Source organism: Nothobranchius furzeri, chromosome 2 (genome assembly GCF_043380555.1).
Source record: "Nothobranchius furzeri strain GRZ-AD chromosome 2, NfurGRZ-RIMD1, whole genome shotgun sequence".
NCBI lineage: Eukaryota > Metazoa > Chordata > Actinopteri > Cyprinodontiformes > Nothobranchiidae > Nothobranchius > Nothobranchius furzeri.
The window spans coordinates 58731754-58757609 of record NC_091742.1 but is presented as its reverse complement, the minus strand read 5'-3'; the positions used below and the strand labels follow the sequence as shown (position 1 = coordinate 58757609).

Genomic DNA, 25856 nt, shown 5'->3' with positions numbered 1-25856 from the left:
AAGTGAATTCTGACAAACTAAAAACACGTAGTTTGATAAATACACAACGATAAATGTATGATAATAAAAAGAGGGGAAGGACATGTTCTGTTGATTGTTTAAAATTTTTAAATGACAACTATGGGTTAAATATAGTGGTGCTAAATGAAGTCCAACTGCCTCTAGAATAACTCAACAATACAAAATTTTCAATGGTACAACAAAGACGTGAAAGTGGTGTTTTGTAATCCACTTTGGCTTTTTACTAGCCATTAGCTTATCAATCCTATCGAAAGTAAACTATATCTGTGAAATGATGTCCTCCATAGGTGTTTACAATCAAAGATAAGTATTAAATCTTCTGAATGTTTCCACAGAACCCGCTTTAAAAGATCTGAACTATCCCTTTGAGGCTGGCAGGCGACCATTGGACCCTGAGAGTGAGCCGATAAACACCTGTTCCGTTTCGGAGGAGTAAAATTAGAGAGAGAAAAAAAACCAGAAGATAAAGTGTGTGAAAGGGAAAGAAGTAGGAAGACAAGAGGATAGGGGGAGGAGAAACAGCGAGTCGTATAAATCATTATACATATCCGGACAGCCGGGCACTCCCCGTTGTGCTGCAGGAGACAACACGCGCTCACATCCCCAGATGGTCCAACTTCCATAACAAACTTCCCAGATTTGGAGGATATAAGAAAATTCAGGATATTCTTGTTCTTGTTCTAACCACTGGACCAAGAAGAGGTCATGGATCCAGTTGTGGAAGTAGTAGCTCTGGTTTTGGGGTTCGTTGGCTGGGTGATGGTTGGGATTGCTCTGCCAAATCGCTACTGGAAGACCTCCACTGTGGACGGGAACGTCATCACCACCTCCACCATTTATGAAAACCTGTGGATGTCCTGTGCTACGGATTCAACCGGAGTCCACAACTGCAGGGAGTTTCCGTCACTGTTGGCTTTGAACGGTAGGCTAAACGTCTCTACTGGCATGCACAGAACAGCACATTTAAATAGAGTTTTTCTTATTTAATCCATCAGTTGCCATTCTTGTCTACTTTAAGGTCAGAACAATAAAGGAATCCTGTCATTAAAATCCAAGATGAAAGGGCGGTTTGATGATTTCAAGGACCTCCTTAAAAACAAATGTAGGCTCATTTTTGGGTTTCTCGCTCCAGGTTACATCCAGGCCTCCCGCGCTTTGATGATTGTCTCCATCGTGTTGGGCTCCTTTGGGTTGATGGGGGCTCTGATAGGAGTCCAGTGTTCCAAAGCTGGGGGAGAAAACTACACCCTGAAGGGGAGGATCGCAGGCACTGCTGGGGTCCTCTTTTTACTCCAGGGTAACAAAAGCACACATTTACTTTAAGTCATCCAGAGGCATTTTTACTTTCAGAGCTCTCATAATCATCACCTGCTGATACCCATAAAACCAGGAGATAAAGGAACGTTTCCAGAAAGATAATAAATCATGTTTTATTGCACATTTTAAATCAGCCCCACATAAATTTCTCTTGTTGCCGTCTCAGCCTGTGAAGAACACGCTTTTATTTCTCTAAAAAAAGGTTTGTGCACGATGATCTCAGTGTCCTGGTACGCCTTCAACATCACCCGCGACTTCTTTGACCCTTTGTATCCCGGCATAAGGTGAGTGTGTGTCCCATGCAGGTGTGTTGAGAGCCTTAAGCGAGATGTTGGCTGACTCTTACGGCTCTGTGCGGCAGGTATGAGATCGGAGAAGGACTTTACATCGGCTGGTGCTCTGCTGTGCTCGCCATCGCAGGAGGAGCGTGCCTCACCTGCTCCTGCAAAATGGCCAAAAAGGAAAAATAGTGAGTCCTCATTGCTGTTTAGCAGAGATTTGAAGGGAGTATCCAGGACTAGGAAGTTACTATTTGACTAAGTCGCCCACGGATGTGTTGCTGATTCACTCCATTTAATCAAAGCTTCATTTCTTTGATATGTATATAACATATGGATAGGGGTGAGTTCAGGTCATTCCCAGATAAACATGATTCCTTCTTCCAAGTGGAGAAAGAGATGGAGTGTGTGGTATCTGAAAGCATCTGGGAAACAGTGCCATCTAGTGGTCAATTTTTTAAACAGCTTAAAATATAAGGGAAGCCTGATAATGCCAAAATTTAAAAAAATCATTAAAATATTTAAATAAAAAATGAATGATTAAATAAATTCCTAATAAATAGATGAGGATATAAAACTAAATAAATGAGACAAATACAACTAAATAAATTGACTGGATTTATTTCCAAAACAAACAATAGTCAAATACAAAACAAAAAAAAAAAAGTGACCCAGAAGTAGTAAGTAGAATATAAAACTTAACCCCATTAGAGCTCGTTAGCTATTTACTCCAAAACATTTTATGAGTTTGTGTCACAAAAATGTTGATGCAGTTCAGATTAGTGGTGACTCTTTGGACCTCGTTCTACCAAAACTCTACATGGATCGTTTCCACACCTCCATCATGGAAATGAAAGGAAACATTTTATATTTAATGGGGAACCGTGAAAATATACAATTAGATTTTATTTGGATATACAGTATATATATATATATATATATATATATATATATATATATATATATATATATATATATATATAGATAGATAGATAGATAGATAGATAGATAGATAGATAGATAGATAGATAGATAGATAGATAGATAGATAGATAGATTGATTGATTGATGATAGATAGATAGATAGATAGATAGATAGATAGATAGATAGATAGATAGATAGATAGATAGATAGATAGATAGATAGATAGATAGATAGATAGATAGATAGATAGATAGATAGATAGATAGATAGATAGATTGATAGATTGATTGATTGATTGATTGATTGATTGATTGATTGATTGATTGATTGATTGATTGATTGATGATAGAGAGAGAGAGAGATAGATAGATAGATAGATAGATAGATAGATAGATAGATAGATAGATAGATAGATAGATAGATAGATAGATAGATAGATAGATAGATAGATAGATAGATAGATAGATAGATAGATAGATAGATAGATAGATAGATAGATAGATAGATAGATAGATAGATAGATAGATAGATAGATAGATAGATAGATAGATAGATAGATAGATAGATAGATAGATAGATAGATAGATAGATAGATAGATAGATAGATAGATAGATAGATAGATAGATAGATAGATAGATAGATAGATAGATAGATAGATAGATAGATAGATAGATCAATCCTCTACCAAATTCCTGGGGGCTTGAGGGTTCTGCAGTATCTTAGCTGTTCCTAGATCTGCACTTTTCTGGACTGAGATGTCTGATGTGTTTTCTGGGATCTGCTTCAGCCGCTCCTCCAGTTTGGGGATTATTGCCCTGACTGCCCCTTGTCTGGTGTGGTAGATCTTGTTGCTCTGGTTTTCAGGGTCTGTTCCTTGACAGCCATGACAAGTGTCTCTGTGCAGTCCTTCAGCTCTTTCTAGACATTGATAGGATTTCTTGATATCAGCCACTTCAGTTACCTGTCGGTGGTACATCCCATGTAGGGAGTTGTCCTCCCATGATGACATTTCCAGCATCTTCTCCTCTGTTCGTTATTGTCTGAAACATTCACTGACCACGTCATCTGTTGGGGCCTTGTCCTTGATGTACTTATGGATCTTGGATGTTTCATCCTGGACAGTGGCTCTCACACTCACTAGTCCTCGTCCTCCTTCCGTACAACTAGTGTACAGTCCCAGGGTGCTGCATTTAGGATGGAACCATCTATGCATGGTTAGGAGCTTCTGTGTCTTAACATCTGTGGTCTGTATTTCTTCCTTTGGCCAGCTTATTATTCCAGCAGGATATCTTATTTCTGGCAGAACATAGCTGTTTATTGGCCAGATTTTATTTTTTGCCATTGAGCTGACCTCTTAGGACTTGCCTTACTCATGGTCACACCAAAGTGGAGATGTATGACCGTGTCTGATAGGAACCTGTCAGCATGGTAATGGAGGGCTGATGGTTTGGGCTTGTTTTTGCAGTCACTAGAGACCAGTCGACCATCTGTCACATCTTACAACAGAATGGCTGAAAACAAAAGTTGCTGACCGAACCTTTGTCTCACGATGGTCTCTTTTTCTTTGCAGTCCAGTGACTTATCAAACCAGGGGGACAGCGTACTCCGGAGCAGCACCGAGCAGAAGTGCCGCCGCCAGCACTTATGGACGAAATGCTTACGTCTGAAGTGCTGGAAGTGCCCCAGTACCTTTGCACCACCAGTGTTTCCTGTTGATACTGTAAATATTGTACACAGCTTTTCTGTGCATCGCTGCACAGACTGAAATCCGTCAGTAATTCTGTTCACATTCCACTTACATCGCTTATTTTCTTAGGAAAAAAAAAGAGAGAGAAGGTAATCATGCGATGATCTGTGTAAACACGGATGGACATTTCTGAGGTCAAAGATTGTTTTGTACAGTTTCTTAGAACAGGATGATGGGTTTTTATTGTTTCAATTGTCTTTTTTATACTACTGAACACAATAAAATGTAAAATGCTAAACACTGTGTTTACACATTACACTTCTATATCAACCACATGATCTTGAGAATTGTACAGGTTTATTTAGGCTGCTTATCAGAAAGTGTACAAATGTCTGATTTTAATCAGATTACACAATTTTCTTTCAGGATTGGGTTTTTAATTACAGTCTCTCAACAAAGTTTAAAATCTAAACTTGCTGCAAAAAGAATAAGTGTTTGTGTGGCAAGCCATTTCATTACATAATACTAAAACAATTGTAAAAAGTTTTTATTGACAACACATCATGATCTGTCTTGTCTTAAACTTCAGTAGTTGTATTTTTTTTTTTTATTAATTATGTCCATTGCTCATAGAGTTACAAGTGTCATTACAAACACCCCAAATTAAAACTTTCTGGACATAAATTATTTCAATTTGAACAATAAAAATCACTTTAGAACGATTTAAAATGTCCTTAGGAAGCTTGTGAAATCTTGAAATTAAAATAATTACAAATAACAACAAATACCTACCTCAAGTGGAGGAGTTGAAGTATCTCGGGGTCTTGTTCACGAGTGAGGGTAGGAGGGATCAGGAGGTCGACTGGCGGATTGGTTCGGCGTCTGCAGTGATGCGGACGCTGAGCCAATCTGTCGTGGTGAAGAGGGAGCTGAGCCAGAAAGCCAGGCTCTCGATTTACCGGTCGATCTACGTCCCAATCCTCACCTATGGTCATGAGCTTTGGGTAATGACCGAAAGAACGAGATTGCGGACACAAGCGGCCGAAATGAGTTTCCTCCGTAGGGTGGCCGGGCTCAGCCTTAGAGACAGGGTGAGGAGCTCGAACATTCGGGAGGGACTCGGAGTAGAACCGCTGCTCCTCCGGATCGAAAGGAGCCAGTTGAGGTGGTTTGGGCATCTGGTCAGGATGCCTCCTGGACGCCTCCCCGGGGAGGTGTTTCAGGCATGTCCTGCCGGCAGGAGGCCCCTAGGTCAACCCAGGACACGTTGGAGAGGTTACATCTCCAATCTGGTCCGGGAACGCCTTGGGGTCCTGCCGGAGGAGCTGGTGGAGGTGGCCGGGGAGAGGACGGTCTGGAGCTCCCTAGTTGGGATGCTGCCCCCGCGACCCGGACCCGGATAAGCGGAGGAAGACGACGACGAGACGAGACAAATAACAAGTTAGCACATGTGACGTCACCACACAATACCTCCCCTCCATCCCTTCAGGGATATTATGTGTTAAATCCAGTTCACAGAAGCAGAATCAGAAATAACTTTTATTGGCCTATAGACTCCCATTCATTTTTTGAGGGCAGTAGTGGACCCCTGGAGTAGAAGTAGATGGGAATGACTTAAGTTCCCTATTTTGTGTTATTCTTGCAATGCATTGTGGGTAGCAAAAAACATCAGCTTATGTTGATCAACACATAGGCCCAATCTCAATAATATACAAAAAAAGTACACTTGGAGGATGTGCACGATAAGGATCACGATCGTGGTACACAAGTGTGCCAAAATGGGACGTGGAGCATTGCGTCATCAACTGCAACGTATGCCAGGATGCTGGTTGCTGTTTGTGCAACTTTTTGAAAAAATGTTTATTAGCAAATTTCAAACAAATATTTGAGAACATTTACATTAAGTGCTGGCCACATAAAATCTTAGTCTAAAACATTCACAGCATGATTAAATATCATTGATTGTTCTAAAACGAACTTCCTTCATTTGAAAATACATATTTTCTGAAAGGACATTTGAGCCATTGCTCCTTCATCTTATCAAAACTCCCACGCAGAAATGGATTGTGGGTAATACCCTTCGCCAAAGTCCGTGTTAATGCAGACTTGGGCAAAGTGCGGATCAAGGGTGCAAAAGGGACGTGGTCAACTTCCAAAGCAGGACATCCAACGCACCCGTAGATGGGATTGCACAATTGAACTGGAAGGATGGAAGTGTGAGTATTAAGATAGGGCCATAGAAATGAATACATAGATGCCCCATTGGGCATTGAAGAGCGTAACAGCGTCGCCACCATATTGGATGGGTCCCTCACTCTCCAAACCCAACTAGACTCAATGCAGAAGAGCAACTATACCTGTTTTTGTTTTGTGCAGCCTATGGTTGAAACCGCCAGTGTACTATTGAAAGCAGGTCATGTGGGATTACTATTGACTTTTCTAGCCTACCTGTTGGATTTTTACTTTTATTTAATTTTATTAGATTTATACTTTAATTATCATGCCATACCATGTGTATGATTTTGTGAAAAATCATAATAAAATGTGTTTTAGTTGGGTAAACACCTTCTTCAGTAGAAATAAAGGCACTGGGGGCAAATGGTGACCCACCCAAGTTGGCGGCCGGCCAGCCAACGGCATCTCCAATAGGCATTGGTGGTCCACAGGGTGTCTACATAAATGATCTGTGGATCAACATTCATTACTCATTTTGTTATTAGTTAAAGAGCAAGTCACCCCTTACAAGAAGCGTACTTCACTCCCACTTCATGTTTGAAAAATGCAACAAATGCTGTTGCCTAGCAGACCGAGAGGGTGGAGCCACTAACAAATACACACACTCACGACATTGTGACATCATAATGTACCAGTTTACATCATAGCATGCCTCTTAGCCAATAGCGGTGGCAGATTTAAATTCAAATGTAGTGAAGAGTTTTTACCTGACAACTGCACAACATTGACAGTTTCAGGCAGAAAATTTAAATTTTACCTAAAATGCACTAAAGTGCAAATCTATTGACTACACGTGTCTGCAGCACAATTAGACACGCATTTATTTAGTTTATCAGAAAAAAATAGTTGATTTGGGGGTGACTTGCTCTTTAAAATGCTAGCTATTCCAGTAAATAACCAGTAAAAGTGTAACAATAAATAAAATATTGTGAATTTCTCTCAAGACCTTGTTAGTACTACATTTATTGTAAAACTGGTAAATTTTAAATTATTACTGAATACAATTAGATTACAATATTATTTCAAATCAGTATTTTGCAACGACTGTGGAAAAGGTTATTATGTATGTGATATTTATGTTACAACGGCATGCCACATGAAACTAGAGCCGGAGTTAAAACGGTCCACCCAATCAGAGTGCCCCACGCCTGTTGACGAAACCGGATGTTGGCTGTCTCGACCAACCACAGAATGTAGGCCAGATAGGAAGGATACGACTAGACGGGACAGATAGGTTTCAACTTTGGGAGTATATCACCTGTCTCTGCTTTAGATTATTAAGTTAGGCGAGAAGACACGGATTTATCACAAAGTACGTAATTGTTTACGTTATTTTTTTAGGAACCTTTCAGTGAATCCTCATTTCCCACACGGAATTCTGTAGGAATGGGACCGTAAATGTACCCGTCGCGTCTCTCTGTTCCTTCGGTCTTCCGGAGCGGATTCAGACATTTTCGATTAAACAATTGATTTTCTGTCGACGCAGTGGCGTGAAGCTGCTCCGTTTTTGGGTCCCGGTGTGAGAGAGTTCGGAGATGGAGTGGTGTCGGCGGGCAGGAGGAGCCAGCGGGTTGCTGTGCTCCATGTCTCTGCTCTGTGTCCTCCTGGACATTCAGCTGGACGGTAAGACACCACTCAGCTGTTTAAAAAGCGTATACAAACAGCAGCCTGGAAATCAACACACTGTCGCTGAATAATTATCCTCACGTGGGTTACTTTTTTGTATTTGTTTAAAACAGCATTAGATTTTTGCTAAATGTGGCAAACACAAATAACCCCAATAAAATAAACTATTGCATTTCAGTAAGTGTTGGAGGAGTCCTTGAGGTTACCCTCGGCTACGGGGGCTCTAAAGTGTCAATTTAAAAAAATATCAGAAAACGTAAACAAATATTTTGCTAAAAGCAACAAAAATATAGTTAGCCTGCTAGCTAAATGTAAGAGATTAAAGCATCATTTATGGAACCATAACAATATGTAACTTTTTTCTGTATTGTGTTTCCAGAAAATTTTGATTTCATAAATAATTTTATTCTGCTAAAACTAAAGTTTCTTTAATACCAGTGATTATTTTTCAAATATACAGTGAACAGGTTTTTTTTTTTTTTTACATTTCTGGCACTAGTTTAATATATTCTGGGTATATGAACGTGTTCAGAAAAATTCCACAAATAAGCAAAAATTTTTTAAATTATAAAAATGTTTTTTAATGCATTTAACAACAATCTTCTTATTTTGGATTTCTAAAAGTACTTAATAGATTAAGCCGAACACTTAATCTTCAAACTTTGTAACTGAGCAGCTTGTTGTTGTAACTTAGATTTTAAAATGATTTGATGATCAGTTCCAACGCTTCAGAAGGAGCACAGGTTTTGCTCCTTTGTGTTTTCGGAATTGTGTTTCCAGGTTCAGCTTTGTCTTTTCAGGTGTTCTGGGGGCGACTCAAGCCGAGATCGAGCACCATTTGGAGATGGGTCGCAAACTGTTGGCCGCCGGTCAGCTGGCCGAAGCCTTGTCTCACTACCACTCAGCTGTGGGTAAGATCTCTCTGACTGATGCATGTTTCAGGGATCTAAATCACCATTAAATGGTTGACTGGAAGGCGTGTTTTCGTTCTGTTTTTAAGTCACATATAATAACTAAAGATGGCTGTTTTCCAGAGGGAGACTCTAAGAATTACTTGACCTACTACAAGCGAGCTGCGGTGTTCCTGGCAATGGGAAAGTCCAAATCTGCGCTGCCTGATCTGACCCGAGCAATCCAGCTGAAGCCGGACTTCCTTCCTGTAAGATTCTCTCCAACCGCAGAGGAGCTAAATCCTCTTCAGTGAGGTTTCTCACCTCTTCCATCCACGTTTTGACTTTCCAGGCCCGATTGCAGAGAGGAAACATCCTGTTGAAGCAGGGAAACACACATGAGGCCAGAGAGGACTTTGAAACAGTGGTAAGACTTCACATCATGTGGGGTTTTAGAGCTTTAGAGGATATTCCACGTCATTAAAGGACTGTTTCTTTTTGTAGCTGCAGCGCTCTTTGGATCACAAAGAAGCTGAGGAGCAGCTGATGAAGGCGAATGAGCTGGAGGAGCTGCAGGAGGAGGCGCACGCTGCCTATCACCAAGGAGACTACAGCGCCACCATCTCTGTGCTGGAGAGGGTGATAGAGGTAGGTGGTTAAAAAGAATCGCATCATTTAAAAAACAAGTTAGTTGGCTTAGAATCGTCTCTGTGTCTCAGATCTCTCCGTGGGATCCGGAGTCCCGGGAGCTCCGTGCAGAGTGTTACATCCGAATGGGGGATCCCCAAAAGGCCATCCTGGACCTTTCGCCAGCAGCAAGGCTGCGGAACGACAACCGTGCCGCGTTCCTGAAGCTCAGCGTGCTGCAGTACAGCCTTGGAGAGCACCACGAGTCTCTCAAGTGAGCGTCGGGCCAACACCAATGTCCACATGCAAACATTTCCCTCCCCGAACTGGACTTATGTGTCCCTCCTTGTTGTTTTTGCACAGTCACGTCCGAGAGTGTCTGAAGCTGGACCAGGATGACAAAGACTGTTTCAGCCACTACAAGCAGGTGAAAAAGCTCAGCAAGCAGCTGGACTCTGCAGAGGAGCACATTCAGCAGGAGAGGTCAGTTCAGGGGACGTTTTATAACGTCACACACCTTTTAAATAAAGCTTCTGCTGCTTTCATCTCTACTTCATAGGTAAACATTTATAGTTTTTTTTTTATCAGAAAGAAACGCAAGAAATATCAGAATGAGTCAAAGTCTTGTTCTTCAGCTGCTCTGTCTCCTCCAAACAGACTCGCATGCTTGCTGCCCGTCAGCAGTTTTAATTAGCTTTCTAAGTTTGGAGCACTCTCCAGGCACGTGTGTGTGTTGGGGTTAGAGAAAAAACGCCGTTATTTAGTTGTTTTCGCGTGTGATCGAGAAGTAATCTAGTCTAATCAACCTGATTTTAAGGGATGTTTGATCATTTTAAGGTTTGTTCCTGTGGGGAAAGAAAGTGTAGCTGACTTCCTGAGCAGTATGGTAAATGCAACACCCTGCCCGACATGGTTATCTGCGATGCCTGCAGCAGGGTTGTTGGTGACGGGTGGAATTCCACTTTCAACCAGTAGGGGGAGAAGTGGGACACTTAAGTGTTTGCACTGGAAATGCCATATTTTTTGCTTGACATTTGAGCTTGTTAGTAATCATAGTATTCCACGTAAATAAACCAGGTACAGCAGTGTTTTGATATTTCTATGAACTGAGGCTGTTCAGGTGGCTGTTTGAAACACTTTAAAGGGGCTATATGTAAGAATTCTACAGTGAAATAATCGCAAAACACTCTGAATCATGTTGGACGGAAGGTTACACTGAAACAGATGTCATTTTCAGTCAGCTGGGGGGGGGGGTTCCTTTAAAATGATCAAATAGAGACATTGTTACAGTTTACCGCTAATGCTGCAGCACCAGCAAAACCCAGCTGTTTTAAAAAAAGCCTGTAAAAGGAGCGGTCCTTGTGCGTCTAAAGCCTAATTTATACTTCTTCGTCAATTCGAGTGTGCAGTCATGCACACGCGTCGACGGATCTGTTTTCCTCCAGACCTCTTCTTCACCTGAGTAGCGTTGAAAAGTAATTCCCCACCAGGACAACAGAGGGCGTAGCACTCTTCCGGGGTATCCTGCCACCCTTACAGTTGTGTATCTGGCCCATGATTGTGTTTATAGTGTTTTCGCACCTCTAACCTACGTTTCTCATCATTTCCGTCTACGAAGAAAATTCTTGCTGCGTGTCTTTGTGCAGATGGGAACCCAGAGTCCAAAAGTTAAAGGAAGCGGTGTCGTGACCAATCACGGGTTGCGCGTGTCGGAGAGCCCTTACGCAGGGGCACAATGGCGTTGGGAGTCTCCGTACCAACGCAGACAAAGAAGGCTCAAGTCACAGCCTCTTTATGTTTTACTCTAACATTGGGTGAAGCGTGCTGGAGGCTAACATCAAGCTAACTATGCTAATTGTGAATGTGAAGCACGTAATCAGCTGTAAAATATCTCAAGCTGCATTTTAAAATACCAACAAGTCTAAATTACAGTGAAATGTATTTCTTTATCAACTTACTGTGCACGAGTCCTCTTCACTCGTCATCTAGAATCTTCTGATGCCGACCCGTAGCCGGCTACAGCCATTCAACTCTGTCGTCAGCAAGTTATCTGTGTGCTTGAAAATGGGCTTCGGCACCCAAAACTGACCACAGGTCATTCTCACTCCGTTCTTGCATAATCCATCTTTTAAAACGGCTCAACTTTCCTTTTTAAGAGAACAAACTGAACCTTTTCGTCCCGTCTGACTTCTGTGTTCCAACATTGAAATGTATCCAAATGAGGAGCGAATCGAACCTGCGGCTCGCCCCGCTGCAGCTCCACCTGTACACCTGAACTCCAGCACCTGCCGCATCGTTCAGTTCCACATTAAACTCGTTTTTCCATTTCTGCTCACCGTCAGGTATCGGGAAGCCATCGATAAATATAAGTCAGTGATGACAACAGATCCAAATGTCCTGTTCTACACCAACCTGGCTAAGGAGAGGATCTGCCACTGTTTGGTCAAGGTGAGGGAACAAAAACGCATCCGATTCAAGTTTTTATTCACGACGCGCTCCGTTTTGTGCTTTCAAGGCGTCAGATGTTTATTTTAAGCTTGTTTTAATATGTTGAGGTAACTTATGCTCGTTCTTCATCCGTCCCAGCTCGGGTTGGCTTTGGAGGCGATAGATTCGTGTTCAGAGGCGCACCAGAGGGACCCTCGTAACACCAACGTCCTCCGAGACCGAGCGGAGGCCTACATCCTCAACCAGGACTACGAGAAAGGTAAGGAAGCAAAACGAAGGAAGAAACAGTTACACGGTCGATGGGCTTCATCTTTTCGATTTATCTTCTATTGCAGCTGTGGAGGACTACCAGGAGGCGCGGGAGTTTGACAGCGACAGCAGCACCATCAGAGAGGGGCTGGAACGAGCGCAGAAGCTGCTCAAAGTCTCCCGGAAGAGGGACTACTACAAGATCCTGGGTGTTGGCAGGTAGCCGGTCCAGCTGAGCTCGTCACATTCGGACTCTGCTGAGATCGAAGGTGTTCTCTAAAACCTTTGTCCCACTCTTCCTCAGGAGCGCTAACAAACAGGAGATCATCAAGGCATACAGGAAGCTGGCGCAGCAGTGGCACCCCGACAACTTCCAGTCCGAAGCTGATAAAAAGGAGGCGGAGAAGAAATTTATTGACATCGCATCAGCAAAGGAAGTCCTTACCGACCCAGGTCAGGAGCACCTGAAATCTATGTGTTGTAGTAGCTGTTTATTTACTATCTCATCAGCTTCCTAAACAGCCTCAGTTCAGAGAAATGACAGACTAGTGGCTTCCGTCCCCAGAATTCCTCGGCGAGTTTATTCAGAATCGTTTTATAAATGATCCATTTGGCGTTTCAGCTTAAATATTAACGAGTTCCTTCTGAACTAGCAGCAGAGGTGCTACGCTTTGCTGATGATGGTGATGTTTTCACTCCTAAATAACCACAAAAGGATAAATCAACAGTGGTGTAAAGGACAAAGTTCATGAATTGTGATTAAATTTAGATTAGAGCTGTTTTTAAGGTGGCAGCAGTGTACTCCAACTAGCCGTTAGCTTATCAGTCCTTCAGCAGCTGATCAAAAAGGTATTTTAGGCTAATTTTTTATGGAGAAATGAGTATTTGTGTGAATAGTTGTTCTTTAATGTGTCCTCCAATAGAAATGAGGCAGAAGTTCGACGCCGGCGAGGACCCTCTGGACCCGGAGAACCAGCAGGGCGGCGGACAGAGAGCCTGGCCTTTCCACTTTAACCCCTTTGAGTCTGGAGGCAGCTTCCACTTCAAGTTCGAGCAAAATTAAGAGACCCGACGGAGACCGTGTCAGGGAATATTTATACACGTCTTCCCCAGAACTCGTACGTCAACCCGGACTCCTTTTCTTTAAATAACCGGGGACTTTTCGCCACAAGCTCACGCTCCGACGGATGAAAGTGAAGAACCGCGTTGTGGCTGCAGCTCTTTGGGTGTCGTCTGGAAGCGGTGGAGGTTTCTAATTTATTTGTGCCATTTTTTTAACCTACACTTCTTATTAAGGACATTAAAGAATGTTTTTCCTGCAGTATTCAGAGGATCTCTGTTTCTGATTAAAGTAGAAGTTGTGACTAAAGCTGAAAACAGCGAGCAGATGTTCGCAGAATAACGGCGAGCAGCTGGTGGATGTACGCTGAATGAAATCTTTAATTTGATCCTTTAAGTAGGAAATTAGCTTCAAATCAAAAACGTGTTAAACACCGAACCAAATTTGGTTTCCTAGATGAAAATGAAGCACGTCATAACTGAACTTTTCCTTTATTTTGTTGAAGTTGCACCTTTTTTTGGCTCCACAGCTTCTCCTCTCCTGAAACGCTACTGTAGGCCGTTACTTGTTAAAGCTGTTCTACAAACCAAGCGTCTTCCGCAGCGATCCGAGAGCCTCGTTTATAAATAAACGCTCTAGGCTGAGCTGGAGCTTGGGTTTCAGCATCATGAGTAGAATGTTTGGATAATATTTATCTGAAGTGTGGAACCAAACCACAGAGCAACACCTAAAGTAATAAACTGCTGTCTGTAAACGAGATTCGGGCATTGCGGCCGTGTGAGACACATATTTTCTGTTATGCTATTTTACGTTCTTCTTTGCACAAACTTAAGTTATTTTATAACTAACAGCCTTAAGACTGTAATAGCTTGTGTGTGAACCAAAATGTGACGGGTTCTTTGTTTTTAACTTGAAAAGATTTTGTTTTCTTTTTTTCCTTTGTGGCAAAAACATTTGTGGCCAAACTAAATCAGCTGATGTGCTCAAATGTATTAAAGTACAGAAACAATCCAGCTTAGCTTCTTTCTTTAAAGTAAATAAATCATTCTTGTTTATTTAGCTTTTTCCCTGATCTAAACTGACTTTTACACAAGCTTCACAGCAACAAAAACTTCAAGTAAACGTTTATTTTAAAATACTGCAACAAAACAAGACATTTATGCAAACACATACTTTCCCCCAGAGGCCTTTTCCACTTTTCCACTGTTCCTGTCAAATTTCTTTCAGTCATTATGGGAATGGCTAAATCCAGAGTGCAGTCAGGTTAAAATCCTGCAAACATGTCCCGATTTCTCCAGAACTCGCCTGACTAGGCAGGACCCAGTGAGTCCCAAGAGATTGCCAAACTGTCAGTGTGTGGCTCCGAATCCCTGTGTGTCCTCTAGAGTATCCACCTCTACCTCGATGGACACAACATGGTGACCGGGAATCATGGCTAGACCCAGGACTCTGGGTTCCCCCTGGGAGAATGTGTCTGAGAGGTAAACAAAGCAGGAAAAGATTATACTTGTGTAATAATATCATTATGCGGTTGTTGATCAACGTTGAGGCTTTTTCTGATGCTGTAAAACCTGAAATTTCTTAAGAGGTCACATTTTAACATGTTACCAGTTAACATCAAAGGGCGACCAAGTTCAGCTTGTTTGGTTACTAAAATAAAGAGAAAAACTGCTTTAGATGCTGGGATGAGCAAACAAAGTGAGTAAACAAATCAAGTTTGTGCATTTCAGAGGAACAGAGATGCTATTCCCAGGTTTTGGAATGATCAAAGTCTATAAACGTGTGCCCTAATTGGAGGAAACCCTAATTCATACCTGTAGATTTGAGAAATTCCTGAGCAGAACCCAGGATGACGTTACAGTCCCGATCTGTACAGAGGAAAAGGCCCACCAGAGTCCTTCCGTCTGTCATCCGGATCCTCATGTTCTTGTTGAGGAGTCCCTCTAGTTTCTGCCTAGCCTGGGAGGAGGATGACGAGGATGAGGAAGACACTTCAGATTGCTCCTGGGTGAGGGCAAAAATAAAAACACGGATAACTATTAAATCAGTTTAATTTTATCAAGAGCGTCAGAATTGTGTTATGTGCATTTAACCGTCTAAAAGCTTGCTGGTAACGACACTCATGATAACTCGGTAGCTAATCTAATATTTTATGTCGTTAGTTAACGACACTTAATTATTAATTATGTTCAGGTAAAATAATCAGTATTATGTTAATATCTGATAACGTTAAAACGATTTAACCAAATAAATTAGCTAGTAACGATAACGTGTGTTAGCTGCCAGCTAACATTTAGCTCCATTCGAAGCTCTAAAATAGATGCACTTTCTCTGTTTATAACCTTTTTGTTCCTCAATAAATTAAATAGAGAGCGGCAAAAACATCAGTGTGAAAAATAAAAGCTTCTTTGGAAACATACACGAGTTGAAGGTCCATTTTCCTCAATCATTGTTGCCATAACCTCGTCTCCTGCTGCTGTTGTTTACGGAGCGGTTTTACTGACGGACAAGCTTAACCGGAAGTTGCCGTACTTTTGTTTCTTTTTTTCTGAAACTGTTTACGGTTTGGTTTTAGGAAATAAAATCAATGCATGAAATAGGATTAGTCGTGTATTGTTTAAATAAAAATATATATCATTTTGGGGTTTTAATTGAAACGGAAACAAATTGGCATGAATTTCAAAATAAAACTCAAACTACAGCCTGTGAAAGTCCACGGTGATTTTTGATCACTTTGGTTTTTCTGTATTTTAGGGAAAAATTGACGTTTTCAAACAACTTGACTTTCAAAATGTTGTCTACCAAATATATCAAATAAACAGTTTATGAGTAACAGGGTCACACAAATAAATATGTTGCTCACTGAGGAAGTAAAGGCTTTAAAACTTTTAAAATTAGAATTTCAACGGGAAAATGACTTGTAGTTAATTTTAATATAAAAACAGGAACATTCAAGTGTTTAATATCAGCATGAATATCAGTGATATTTGTAAACTACGGGACACCTGAATGAACATTTACAAATGTTCTTGCAATATTTACCACAAGAGGGCGATGTAACATAGTTTAAAAGTCAAGCCTAGTGATGCGTCCACTGCCAGGTTTAATTCTACTTTCATCACTCGCTTCACAGTCTGGACCAGATTCAAATCCAACGTTGTTGAGTCCAATTCAGTATTATTAACTTAACTTTTTTAATATTTATTTTCATAATTTCAGTTCAGTAATTTTTGCTTTTCAATTTCAATTCAAGTCATTTTGGTCAAACTATTTAATTTTTTTTCTTCATTTTATTTAAAATAAAAAAAAATTGAACGTTTTATTTATTAATTTATTGATCTGATCCAATTCAAATCACTTTTGTTAAATATGATTTCATTTAGTTTAGTTTCCATCCATGCATTTTCCGCCGCTTATCCGGAGTCGGGTTGCGGGAGCAGTAGCCTAAGCAGGAAGGCCCAGACTTCCCTCTCCCAAGCCGCATGGGCCAGCACCTCCGGGGCATCCTAAGGTGTTCCCTGGCCGGCTGAGAGACACAGTCTCACCAGCGTGTCCTGGGTCATCCTTTAGGTCTTCTCCCAAGAGAGGAGTTTAAGTATCTTGGGGTCTTGTTTACGTGAGGGAAAGATGGAGCAAAAGATCCACAAGTGGATCGATTCTGCGTCTGCAGTGATGCGGGCGTTGTACCGGTCTGTCGTGGTGAAGAGAGAGCTGAGCCAGAAGGCAAAGTTCTCGATTTACCGGTCGATCTATGTTCCTGCCCTCACTTATGGTCACGAGCTTTAGGTAGTGACAGAAAGAACGAGATCACAGATACAAGCGGCTGAAATGAGTTTTCTCCGCAGGGTGTCTGGGCCCTCCTTTAGAGATAGGGTGAGAAGCTCGGTCATCCGGGAGGGGCTCGGAGTAGAGCAGCTCCTCCTCCACACCAACAGGAGCCAGTTGAGGTGGCTTAGGCATCTAGTTAGGATGCCCACCCTACATCTGTGCTGAGTGGGAGAGAACTTCCGTGGGAAGGAGGTTCAGGGATGTAGCTTAGCATCTGGGCCATGGTGGGATAGGCCAGGCCCAGGGAACACCTTGGGATTCCCCAGAGGAGCTGGCCCAAGTGGATAGGGAGAAGGAAGTCTGGGCCTCTGCTTGGGCGTCCGTCTCCGCGACCCGACCCAGGATAAGTAGAAGATGATGGATGAGTGTGTAGGTGATTCCCAGCCTGCCCCCCTCTCTGCTGTTATCTAATCAGGACCTGCTCCCTGGGCCGCCTCGGCTCAGACAGCCAGTGTCTTCCTCTGTGTGTCACACTGCATAAAATCTGGGTTAGCTGGAGCTCAGCACCCAGGGGAGGCACTTTTCCTCTCTCATCCCCGACACGTCTCCCTGCCAAACGGACACGGGGAGGAGGAGGGAGGCGGCAGAGGGTAAGTCTCTAAACTCGCAGCATCTCTCTCTCTCTTTGCTCCGGTCACAGTTATGACTGCAGTGAAGAAAAGAAGAAGAAAATATCATTTCTATGGCACCTCTCAAGATAAAAAATCACGAGGCGCTTGTGGGCGAGGGGCATACAAGCTGCTCACTAAGCGAGGTCGTCTCGCCAGCCTCTCAGTTTGGCACCGGCTGACACCTCCGTGGCCAGAGGCTCAGTGAGGAAGGGAGGGGGAGGGAACGGGGTCTTCCTCTTCACAAACGTCTGCTCTCCTCACGCGCCTTGTCGTGCACAGTTCCTCTCTCTTGGCAGATGTGGAGGTTGGATCAGACGCCAGCAAATTCCTCAGCCGAGCCGGAGCAGCTCAGGCACCTGTTGCTGCAGCAGGCGGGGCAGGGTGATGCAGAAATGAGCTGTCAGAGAGGTCACACCTAAGGTCGCCTTTCATCTTTTGCTAGACTGATGGATTCTCTAAACTCACCAGGCGTTTTAGGTCTCTATGGGATTATTTGTAACCTGTACCGGTTAAAAGCCCGTCGACTCTTCACCCTCCTTCCTTCAGGCGAGACTGTTGATCAGCCTCTGACTGAAAAGTTGTTTCATGCTTTTTATTTTCACTTCCATCTGTTTATCGCTCACTAATTCTGCCACTTATAGCCAACACGTTACCATAGTAACCGCTACTTTTCAGCTTGCGGCTGGAGCACGGTTAAATCTGACCTGAAGTCAGTCCAGCATCCAGTACAGTATGCTGTTAATAAAGCAAATATGAAGCACTTTTTACTTCTGTTGTTGTCCTAGACATGAACAGTTTTAGCAATATTTCAAAATAAAAGACTCTGCAGATTGATTTAAATGTATAGAAATTAGATGTGTTGTTTTTAAAGGCGGTTTTTGTTATTTCTATGTGGTTTGCACAAGTTTTTGCCTGTTTTTGTTGTTTCTGGTTCATTCTCTACATAAACTTGCCAACAACAACAACAACAACAAAAGAATAAAAATAAAATGTTAAATTTTTGTGTTTTTTGAATTTGAATGTTACGGAAGAAGATCTGGGCCACTGAAAAGAAAAATTGAAAAGAGAAAATTCTGACTCCCCCCCCGAACTCTGAGAAAAAAGTCAGAATTTTATCTTTTCAGTTTTTTCCATGTGTTTTCTTTAAGATTCAGGAGGTTAGCGTGAAGATTGATTTAAAAAACTGCCCAGAGCCTGCATCAGTCCATCTAGGGACGGATTTATTCCCATGGCCTTACCGCTATCCAGCTGCTAATGAGAGTTCAGAATAAAGTGTTCAAATTTAAATAAAAAACAAACACAAATCTCGACTCTTTGCTGTCAAGTCTCATCCTGATGTTTAGTGTTTTTGAGTCCATGGGGATGGAGAAGCCTAGTTAGCATTTTGCTCAATTGTTTTCATCCTCACCACAAGTGGTTAATTTTTAAGCAATACAATCTGATGTAAGTCTGGGCATGGCTGCGGCAGATTTTCCCAACCCCCCTTCCCTCTCTCTCTCTCTCTCTCTCTCTCTCTGGATCCCTCCCCAGCACTCAAAATGCTCCTGCTCCAAACAAAAAAAAAGGAAAAGAAAAATGTTGTATTTATCCAGCAGTTGGGGGCTCTGGAGAGTTAAAGGTGGCCATATTTGATATATTTGTGTCGGGCTCTGCAATGCAGACAGACAGAGCTGTTGCTGTGTGTGATCGCGGCACCGACAGTGACACCAAAGGCTGCACAGTCTGTCGGATTTGGAGAAAACAGAGAGGAGGGGGCGACTGAAAAGAAACAAACAACTAACAATGCAACTTACATGCACTCACACACCCCTTCGTCTTGTAACAATGTGTAGGTTTTTTAAGGAGGGAGGGGGGCGCGCGGAGGCAGAGACACGGAGAGAGAGAGAGAGATAGAGAAAGGGAGGAGGGGGGTGCGTTCTGAAATAATATAGTCAGCCATTTTTATGTAAGGGGATTTTTTTTCTTATTGGGGGGGTTGTTAAAAAATAAATATAAGAGGGCGGCCATCTTTGTTGCTCAGCCTTAGTGTAAAATATTCCAAAACGCCCCCCACTTTTTCTCCCCCTTCCTCGTGCCGATTTGAATATTAAATAAATATAATTTTCGCGCCAGTTTTTATTTAACTGTTATTTTTTTTAATTTTGAGATGTATATTTTTTAAGAGGACGCGTCCGATGACGGGAGTATAATGTCCTCTCCTCTCCGCTCCTGCGAGGAAGAAGAGGGCATGGTGGTGGTTAATTCCGAGGGAGGAGATTTTGATGAAGAAGAGGACGACGACGGAGACCTAGACGAGAACGCAAGCGACATAAACTCGCCGGCGGCGCTAAGGGAAACTGCAACACCGGCCGCGCCAGGTACGGTAAAACAGCGGTGGACAGTTCGGGAGCGCGCGCTCGATTAGGGAAAAAAAATCACTTTTTGACTCGCAGAAACCGCGCAGGTTAGATTAAAGGGCAGCATAAACTGTGTCACGATGTCCAGGCCGGTACAGAGTGTGCGCAAACATTAAAAAAAAAAACATTCAAAGTAGTTTGGCTCGCGCGCTCCATATTGCAACAGAATGTGTTTTTTTTAAAAGCGACATCGCGTGCCCAAATTATGTCCTCAGTTCACTTCCTCCTCACCTCTTCACCTCTCCTCAAAGTTCACACTGACTTCCCTCGACCATCACCAAAAAAGTAGCTCCATTCTTTTGCCCTTTCCCATTAACCCCCCGACAGCTCACAGACATGGCAGGACTCATGCTGATACCCCCAGGGAGGTAATTAGGTCGCCCTGGAGGGGCAGAAAAGCACACAGCGGACTCCCCCGCCGGAGGCTACATGTATCTGATAAGCCCAGCTGGGGAGGAGAGAGGAGATGGTGTCAAAGCCGGTGTCACCACCCTCCTTTGGTGGCTTTATGAACAGACAGGTCAACCCTTCTCACCTGCGGCTTTAATGGACTGTTATTAAGAGGGACCTCCTCCCTCGCAGGTGTTTTACTGTTACATCAGGAGTGGTTTTGTCCCACGGTCCCTGAACGTGACATTCTGGAACTTTCCGTGGCAGTGAACTTGCCCCGGGGTGCAGTGAAAGTGAACGGGGAAAAAAGTGGTTAACCGCACTGTAAACAGCACACATTACACTAACAGGGTCAATGTTAAAGTTCACAGCTTTATTATAAAGCGTTACTGTCACTATCTGAGTTTAAATGAGAGGTGATTGTGAGGGAAACACGAAAGGGGGCTAAATCAGCCATAATGCTTTGTGAAAATCAGAGGTAGCAAGCTAGCTCCGGCTCCCCGCTGACTGAGACGAGCTAGACAGATAAATCAGTGTGCCTGTTGTGGGCTTTGACCCGCTCTCGACCTCTCAGAGGTGGTCTCGGTCACCCCCCGTGTGGGACCAGAGGAAGTCGTTCTAGTTCACAGCACCGGCGGCGGCCTCCGAATCACCGAGCCCCGCGTGCGTGCCGCTTCCGCCCCCGGCATGCCTTCGGCGGTTGCACTGACTTGTGGGAAGCGGTGGGGTTCTGGCTGGGTGGGTGGGAGAGAAGAGGAGGAGGAGGTTGTATGGCTGTATCGATGAAGAGGGAGGTGGCTGTTGCTGCTGCGGGTGGGAGTGAGCACCAACAAAGGCAGAGAGACAATAAAAGTCCGACAAAATTTAATATCTTAAATGATTGTCTGGCGGAAGCTGCAGCCCGCATTTGGGCTTCATGCTTTAATGCTTTGCTGCCCTCCTTAAGCTCCCATCAGCACCAAGCCAGGTCAGGCTGCAGGTTCAACTGTGTTCCCTGTGGAACTGGCCTGACATTTTCACATAATTTACCCTCTCAGACGAAAGATGTTTAGTCTCAGTAGTTCACAGTGGCTTGTCCCAACAGGAGTTGTTTTAATGAGCTAATCCCTGGGAGCCACCACTATTTTCTCCTCTTATACTAATAAATATGCATGGATGAATTCCAGACATTTCCCAGAACGGCATCGACTAACTCAGTTATTGTATAAGGCAACTTTAATTTATGAACCGTATCAGAAATGTAAAGAGGGCTGGCAACTTTATCAACAAAAATGTTAAAGGCGCTGCTTTTGGACCATTTCCACTATCCAGCATGGCTCATCTTGACTCTGCTCTATACAGTTTGTGTGGTTTTCCATTACAACTTACCCCTACTTTTCACTGGAGGCATCAGCTGCGCGAAACGGCAGTGGAACATCACTGCTTCAAATACAATTCATTATAGTCTATCTGGGTGATTCAAACAGGCTGCAACGCAGAAATTTTTGCTTGCCAGAAGCTGTCTGCCATGCCATAACCCATTCACTGCCATTTGCATTTTTTACTGTGTGGGCGTTGGACGAGCCCCCGCACCGTGAGAACAAACATCTCAGCTCTAAAGCCGATCTTCATCCGCATACGTCACATGTCACGTGACCAGGAAGCAGAAAATCCATGTGTTAGGAGATCGTTTTGGGCCGTTGCTGTAAAAAAAAAAAGCGAGGCGCGAACCGGAAAAGCTTCTGCCGATCACAATTCATCAACGGATTATGTAAGAACGGATAACGCTCGAAATGCTCGGATTCTTCCTGATGTAAGAGGTGAGTCTCCTCTTTGTTTTGGCCGTTTTGGCGTCAACATCATCCTAGCGCGCAACGTTCTGTGACTCTTAAAAAAAATGTAAAAACGGTGAGAAGCGCTGGCAGGGCTTTACCGATCAGGAAACGTCTGGCAGCGAATGAGTTAAAGATAGGTTTGGGTTCTAGTTTTGCCGTGAGCTGTTTCTGGGACACATTAATTTCCACAGTTAACATAGAGCTTGACAGGAAATCAGACATGGTTTCAGTGTGAAACATCTGGCAATTTTCAAAATAGGAGAGTATTGCAGCAATGCGATTTCATATCTATGTAGATTACGTCAATACAAGTGACCTAACGACCTATTTGCTCCCAGCATCATTCCAGATGTGCAACTGTGTGTTTTTATGGTTTTATTCCTGGCTGTGGAGAGGAACATCATATATGACATCAAACAATGATATCAAATGTGATTTCCTTCTTTTTGGTTTAATGGCAGATGGCATTAACAAACAGTGACCTTTGAAATCTCGAGGGATTTTGTGATCTCGCGAGTCCAGCGCGGAGCACGGCAGAGAAGCCGTTCTGCGGTTGAGATTCTACTGATGTGTACTGGCACTCAGCAGATCTCGCGAGTAAACTGTTCCGCTGCCGTTCCAAGATGCTGATGCCTCCGATGTGAAGTAGGAGTTAGAAACGGCTCTAATAGGTGGGCCTCTCATAGCAACACTGCAACCCAACTCAAAAGTAGCTCGAGGTGAACTGTGCCTGACACAAACGTAGTGCGTGGGGATCTGTATGCGACACAAAAACACAACGCAACAATGGCATGTTGTTGAATATTCTGCTTAGTCTTGGGCTTTTTTAAAAACTCTAAAAATTAAGAACCTGGAAAAGGCTTCGGGCAGCCATGCTGAATCTCAGTAGCAACCAGTGAGTCCGCCCGCTCCCTAGCCAGCCAGTGACCAACACTCTGAGATGTAACATTGTCTACCAGGATTGATACGCTTGGAACCAGATCAAAGCTGGTACTGGAAAAGGGACGAGAACCATGGACATGTTTTCTAATGGGCGGGACTTGAAACAAAGCCAAGTCGAGCTGCACCGAGTAGGTTCTATTGGAAAAGGCCCATAAAGTCACCATGGTAATAACACACCTGTTTTACTTTCTACCAGCAAACGAAAGGTGCACAGTCAGGGACACAGACTGACATTTAACCTCAGACGAACAGTTTTTGTTGCCAAAAGAAAGTTAAAAACTTTATACGTTAAATGTGAATTTTTATTACAGTTTTTCTTGATTGCTTAAACACATTTCTTGAAACTGTGCCTCGTATTCTCAAACCAGTTAACACAAATCCATAACGTCCCACCGAATTTCCCAAACATTGTATTTTCAGGTGAAGATGAAGCTCTACACTCAAAACCATTCACTCTTGCGGTAAAACCAAACTTTGCCCACAGACATCACACACAAGGTCTCATAAACACACACACACTACAATAGTCTTACACATTGGTGCAATAAATTAGGGACAAGATTTGCAAAACTGGCCAATAAGTCCTCTTCCACCTCCTCTTGCACTATCTCCACCTCCTCCATTCTGGTGTCTAGCTTGCTGGTGGCCTGCCTTTTTTCAGGGTGCAACAAGACTGTTTTTCAGCCCTCTTTCTGAGGTGGTCTGCTTCAGGCTGACCAGGGCCAACACACCCACTGCTGACTGATATGCCGGCTTATCAGTCAGCAAATTCACACCTTCCACGCTAGAGGTGGGACTGTGAACCTAGCCCTAGACCCCCTTTTCCTCCTCTTCCACCTACTCTCACCACCTCCACTCTGGTGTCCTAGACCTCCTCCTCCTCTTCCACCTCCTCCACCCTGGTGTCCTAGACCTCCTCCTCTTCCACCTCTTCTTTTGCATCTCTTTGGATCCATTGTTTCAAACCTGAATGCGCCGACTTTAAATTTTGATATATAATTTGTATTCATAATAAATTTGGGGGTAAGAAGAGACTTGGAAAGCTTAGATGGCTCAAACTGTCTGTTGAACATTCAGCAGAAAATCCTAAAAGTCACCAAACTAAAACTGTAATTGTCTGAATTCAGTTAAAGATGTAAAAATGTCACTTCAGTCATGTTTTTGTACATTGTCTCTACTATTAAGTCTAACTGAGCTATCCCCCCTGCGCACCTGTGTTACCAGATCATCTGGGTCCATCATGAAGGATGGCAAAAGCATAGTAAAACGTGAGCGAAACAAGTTGAAAGGAAAAGTAGCGCCAAAGATTGGTTTTTATTTTTGTTGTTGTTGTTTTTTGGAATGTTTAGCATGGCTTCAAGTAGTTTTTTCCCCAGTTTAGCTTAGTTTCTACTGGTTTAAAACCAGATCACTTGTGGGAAGCTAGGCGGGGCTCATACAGAGTGGCATTTACAAAAGTTAAGCGTTAGCTAGCTTACGAATATTAGCTTAAGTTCTCCGCGCTGCTGTTCACTAATGCAAACAATGCCAGAATTTATTCCACTGAATTTATAACATTACATCATAAACAGCGTTCACTTTACATTGGAATCGATTAAAAAAATAAAAAATAAAAAAACAAAAGAAAGAAAGAAAAATCCAGAACTTTAGCAGTTTTTTTTCTGGTGGGGTCATCAGGTTCAGCTTCTTCTCTAACACCGGGGCGAGACAAGATATCGCATAACGTTGACGCTCATCATGCCAAATACATAATATCATAGAACATTTTTATTACAATAAATAATTATCTCGCAATTCACCATAGTGGACAGTTATTGATAGCCTACTAAACAAGTTGTATAAACACATCACATTTGCCATTTCCTGTCTGAAATATATCAATGTTAATCTTAAACAGCGCAACGTGTTCCCTGCAAATTTGAAATTACTTTGAGGGCTGCTAGTCTGTAACTGCTACAGTTCACCTCCGTCCTCAGTCTCCATCAAAGTTATTAACCCTCTCAGGCTCAAAATAAGTTTTGATAAAAAGACGAACAACTAAGTCCTTCAGGGGTACTTCTGAGTTAACAAATGCTCATGAAATACGTATGTGGAGTAACCAGGTAGGTAGGTTTTAACGTTGCAAATCTGCAACGCCTGCCTCCAGGGGGTTAACCCTCCCACTGTCCTAATGGGTGTGTGAGGAGTGAGCACCACCTCACCCCTGCCACGTGGACCTCAAGGGCTAAACCATCAATCCTGCTCAATGGTCAACTTTCCTCGTGGGGTCACACCCATTAGGACAGTGGGAGGGTTAAAAAAAGACAAGCTGAGTTTCCACACTTGTCTGCTAGTGCAGCCACTACGCAGCACACTTTACTCTGAAATCAAAGAAATAAAAGTGATAAAGGCTACAAACTGGCTTGTTTTGACTAGCTTCCCAGGAGTTTTAATGTGTGTAAACAGTCTTCCTGCCATCTATCATGGCAAAGGGGGCGTTTCCATGAACGTCACGCGCAAACGGTCCAAAGC

General features: G+C 42.9%; 4 protein-coding genes across 5 annotated transcripts in view; 3 read left to right on the top strand and 1 right to left on the bottom strand.

The window, feature by feature from the left end:
- The first annotated feature begins 579 nt into the window (after positions 1 to 579).
- cldn15a (claudin 15a) lies at positions 580 to 4527 on the top strand. Its single transcript, XM_015976289.3, has 5 exons — positions 580 to 943; positions 1154 to 1318; positions 1541 to 1622; positions 1700 to 1807; positions 4113 to 4527. Exons 1-5 carry the CDS (start codon positions 727 to 729, stop codon positions 4207 to 4209), a joined length of 669 nt encoding a protein of 222 aa, XP_015831775.1. The 5' UTR covers positions 580 to 726; the 3' UTR covers positions 4210 to 4527.
- A 3110-nt stretch (positions 4528 to 7637) lies between these two features.
- dnajc3b (DnaJ (Hsp40) homolog, subfamily C, member 3b) lies at positions 7638 to 13892 on the top strand. The gene is made up of 13 exons (XM_015976284.3): positions 7638 to 7776; positions 7951 to 8087; positions 8891 to 9001; positions 9125 to 9249; positions 9333 to 9407; positions 9485 to 9628; positions 9700 to 9881; positions 9971 to 10090; positions 11950 to 12055; positions 12194 to 12314; positions 12391 to 12523; positions 12609 to 12757; positions 13228 to 13892. Exons 2-13 carry the CDS (start codon positions 8000 to 8002, stop codon positions 13365 to 13367), a joined length of 1494 nt encoding a protein of 497 aa, XP_015831770.3. The 5' UTR covers positions 7638 to 7776; positions 7951 to 7999; the 3' UTR covers positions 13368 to 13892.
- Positions 13893 to 14476: 584 nt separating this feature from the next.
- naa38 (N-alpha-acetyltransferase 38, NatC auxiliary subunit) lies at positions 14477 to 15901 on the bottom strand. Its single transcript, XM_015976285.3, has 3 exons — positions 15785 to 15901; positions 15179 to 15368; positions 14477 to 14838 (listed from the first exon to the last, which is right to left on the bottom strand). Exons 1-3 carry the CDS (start codon positions 15821 to 15823, stop codon positions 14714 to 14716), a joined length of 354 nt encoding a protein of 117 aa, XP_015831771.3. The 5' UTR covers positions 15824 to 15901; the 3' UTR covers positions 14477 to 14713.
- Positions 15902 to 19836: 3935 nt separating this feature from the next.
- The window catches only part of chd3 (chromodomain helicase DNA binding protein 3), a 55862-nt gene continuing 49842 nt past the window's right edge, over positions 19837 to 25856 (top strand). For both annotated transcript variants that reach the window (XM_054747743.2, XM_054747742.2), the window contains exon 1: positions 19837 to 20160. In XM_054747743.2, the coding sequence (XP_054603718.2) occupies positions 19992 to 20160 (169 nt within the window). In that variant the 5' untranslated portion in view covers positions 19837 to 19991. The remainder of the gene's footprint in view (positions 20161 to 25856) is intronic.

Excerpts from the sequence above, each read along its gene's own strand:
- naa38 (XM_015976285.3), bottom strand. The coding sequence starts at position 15,823 with ATGGCAACAATGATTGAGGAAAATGGACCTTCAACTCGT. Across the intron at positions 15,369-15,784 it reads AAAATGGACCTTCAACTCGT|GAGCAATCTGAAGTGTCTTC; the intron begins GTATGTTTCCAA and ends GCCCTCACCCAG. Across the intron at positions 14,839-15,178 it reads GGAATTTCTCAAATCTACAG|ACACATTCTCCCAGGGGGAA; the intron begins GTATGAATTAGG and ends TTTACCTCTCAG.
- dnajc3b (XM_015976284.3), top strand. The coding sequence starts at position 8,000 with ATGGAGTGGTGTCGGCGGGCAGGAGGAGCCAGCGGGTTGCTGTGCTCC. Across the intron at positions 9,002-9,124 it reads TCACTACCACTCAGCTGTGG|AGGGAGACTCTAAGAATTAC; the intron begins GTAAGATCTCTC and ends GCTGTTTTCCAG. Across the intron at positions 12,758-13,227 it reads GGAAGTCCTTACCGACCCAG|AAATGAGGCAGAAGTTCGAC; the intron begins GTCAGGAGCACC and ends GTCCTCCAATAG.
- cldn15a (XM_015976289.3), top strand. The coding sequence starts at position 727 with ATGGATCCAGTTGTGGAAGTAGTAGCTCTGGTTTTGGGGTTCGTTGGC. Across the intron at positions 1,319-1,540 it reads GGTCCTCTTTTTACTCCAGG|GTTTGTGCACGATGATCTCA; the intron begins GTAACAAAAGCA and ends CTCTAAAAAAAG. Across the intron at positions 1,623-1,699 it reads CCTTTGTATCCCGGCATAAG|GTATGAGATCGGAGAAGGAC; the intron begins GTGAGTGTGTGT and ends TCTGTGCGGCAG.